Source organism: Montipora foliosa, chromosome 6, assembly GCF_036669935.1.
Source record: "Montipora foliosa isolate CH-2021 chromosome 6, ASM3666993v2, whole genome shotgun sequence".
Taxonomy (NCBI): Eukaryota; Metazoa; Cnidaria; class Anthozoa; order Scleractinia; family Acroporidae; genus Montipora; species Montipora foliosa.
The window spans coordinates 58,938,853-58,941,083 of record NC_090874.1 but is presented as its reverse complement, the minus strand read 5'-3'; the positions used below and the strand labels follow the sequence as shown (position 1 = coordinate 58,941,083).

At 42.5% G+C, this 2,231-nt stretch overlaps 1 protein-coding gene across 1 annotated transcript in view; it reads left to right on the top strand.

The window, feature by feature from the left end:
- LOC138007950 (UBX domain-containing protein 6-like) overlaps nt 1-1,967 on the top strand; it is a 13,492-nt gene extending 11,525 nt beyond the window's left edge. The window contains exon 12 of the mRNA XM_068855097.1: nt 209-1,967. Within this exon, the coding sequence (XP_068711198.1) occupies nt 209-340 (132 nt within the window). The 3' untranslated portion in view covers nt 341-1,967. The remainder of the gene's footprint in view (nt 1-208) is intronic.
- The last annotated feature ends 264 nt before the right edge of the window (nt 1,968-2,231 follow it).

The window sequence follows — 2,231 nt, the reverse complement described above, 5'->3', positions numbered from 1 at the left end:
CGAAATGTACAGACCTATGAATGTATACGACGTCTTACTCAAAATTTCTTTGTTGGGTTCCGAATCTTGAATTACGATTTTTTTTCTGGTTTGCGAGACGCTGTTCCACAGCTTTTTGCGTGTAATTCGTTAATATTCCTAAGTAAGCGTAATCTTCAGAAAACAACGAAAAGGCTATCTTACGAAAATGCGTTTGTTATGTTGCTAGGTGCCCGCTGCTGTAGTGAATTTTAAGTGGGACCCGACCATCATGAAAGATATCCTTGCAGCACAAGGACAAGTGGACGAAAATGTATATCTGAAACCTGAACTACTACAACTAGTTCAAGAATTGAGATGAAATGACCATGAAACAAAATTACAGAAATTATTTTATTGCAAATCCACCCCCATGCATAGCCATCGCCCAGCCTTCCTATCTTGTCAATGTCCCTTCAGTTGGATTATGTAAGATTTGTTCTTCTAAGATCCCTTGCGCTTTCCGCAAGATCCTCGAAGACAACGGTGGAAACCTATTACATAATTACACTGTCTGTCGCAAAATAGAAATTTTTTTTTTCTATTTGTGTAAGAGCAGACCGCTGAATGATTATGCTTCTTGATAAGGCCCGGGTCAAACGCCGTACTTCGCATGAGCCGAACTCACCTCATTAAGTTCACGTGAAGTACTGCGTTTCGACTGATTTTATCTTCACGCCCGGCCAGGCGGGAGTAACGGCTGAAAATCGATTTTATTGTCAAACACCGTTCTTCACATGAGCCGAACCAAACGGGCGCATAATTATGTCAACGTAGGAGTGAGCCTCGATCTCAATGTTTTCCGCATTGGAGCGTTTACCTTCAACTTGACTTGTATGTTCTGTTTGTCCACGACAAAATTGTCGTTGTCTTCGTTGGAAATTTCTTGTCTGTAACAAATAACCTATGCCCGAAAAGAATGAAGACATTCTTGGCTGGAAACCTAGAAAAAAGCGTTGCTTATACTGCTATCCTTGTTCAAAGGATGCTGGAAGAAGTAATGGCGAGAACCAAAACATACATACTTAGACTCGTTTTGCTATCTACTTTTTATGATCTACATTTGACTTGATTTGCGTTGATTGTTAATTTCACTTTACGGTGTCCCTAATTAGTGCTCCAGCGCTAAATCGACTAGACACTTAAATAAGTTCCTTTCCTTTCCTTTCCTTTTCCTACTTTGTAGTTCGGCTCAACAGGCGAACTTAAGTGATTAGGGTCTGCCTGAACTGTTAGAGCGAGTTTCAATCGAGTGTCGTAAAACCAAAACCAAAAGTAATTACTTTGGCCAATCAAAAAGGACGGAGGCAGTAAACCAATCAAAACTCGAAGTAATTACACGTAGCCGACACAAAGCGCGGGAAAATGTGCACGCGCGGGCCACGATTGGTTTTGGTTTCACTTTTGATTGGTTGAAAAGTGGCGCGAGAACTTTGAGCCAATCATTGAGTGAAGTAATGCAAAACCAAAGCAATTCGCTAATTGAAAATAGCCCTACTAGGGACCTTTAGATTGGAGGACGCGGACGTCTACGAGTATGGGTTTTCCGTACTGAGCATGCGCATGAGGCTTGGAGGCCGGCATTCGTACTCGTAATCATCCTCGTCCTCCGATCTCAAGGTCCCTTTTAAGTTCGGCTCATTTGAAGTACGGCGTTTGACCCGGACCTCTTTTTCTTTTAGGGTGCGGGGATGGCGCAGTGGTCAGAGCACTCGCCTCCCACCAATGTGGCCCGGGTTCGATTCCCAGACTCGGGGTCATATGTGGGTTGAGTTTGTTGGTTCTCTACTCTGTACCGAGAGGTTTTTATCCGGGTATTCCGGTTTTCCCCTCTCCTCAAAAACCAAAATTTTATTTGCGTTAACTTGTTAATTCCAATTTACAGTGTCCCCGATTAGTGCTCTACAGCGCTAGAAGATTAGACACTTAAATAAAGTTCCTTTCCTTTCCTTTCCTTTTACTATCCCTTGAGTACTGTTAAGTGGTAAGCTAAATATTTTGAGCAAGAGCCCATACAACGTAGATTTGATTTTAGTGGCTCTTGCTGAAAATATTTAGCTTCTCAACTTGTAATTACGCTGATCAGATCAAGCCACTGATCCAACGTACACCGACAGGAAGATTGTCCGCGGTCACTTGTTTCCAAAACTCTTACCTGAAATGGTAATATCGAAGGGAAGCACCGTCTATTTCTCTTTCATCGATCGCACGTC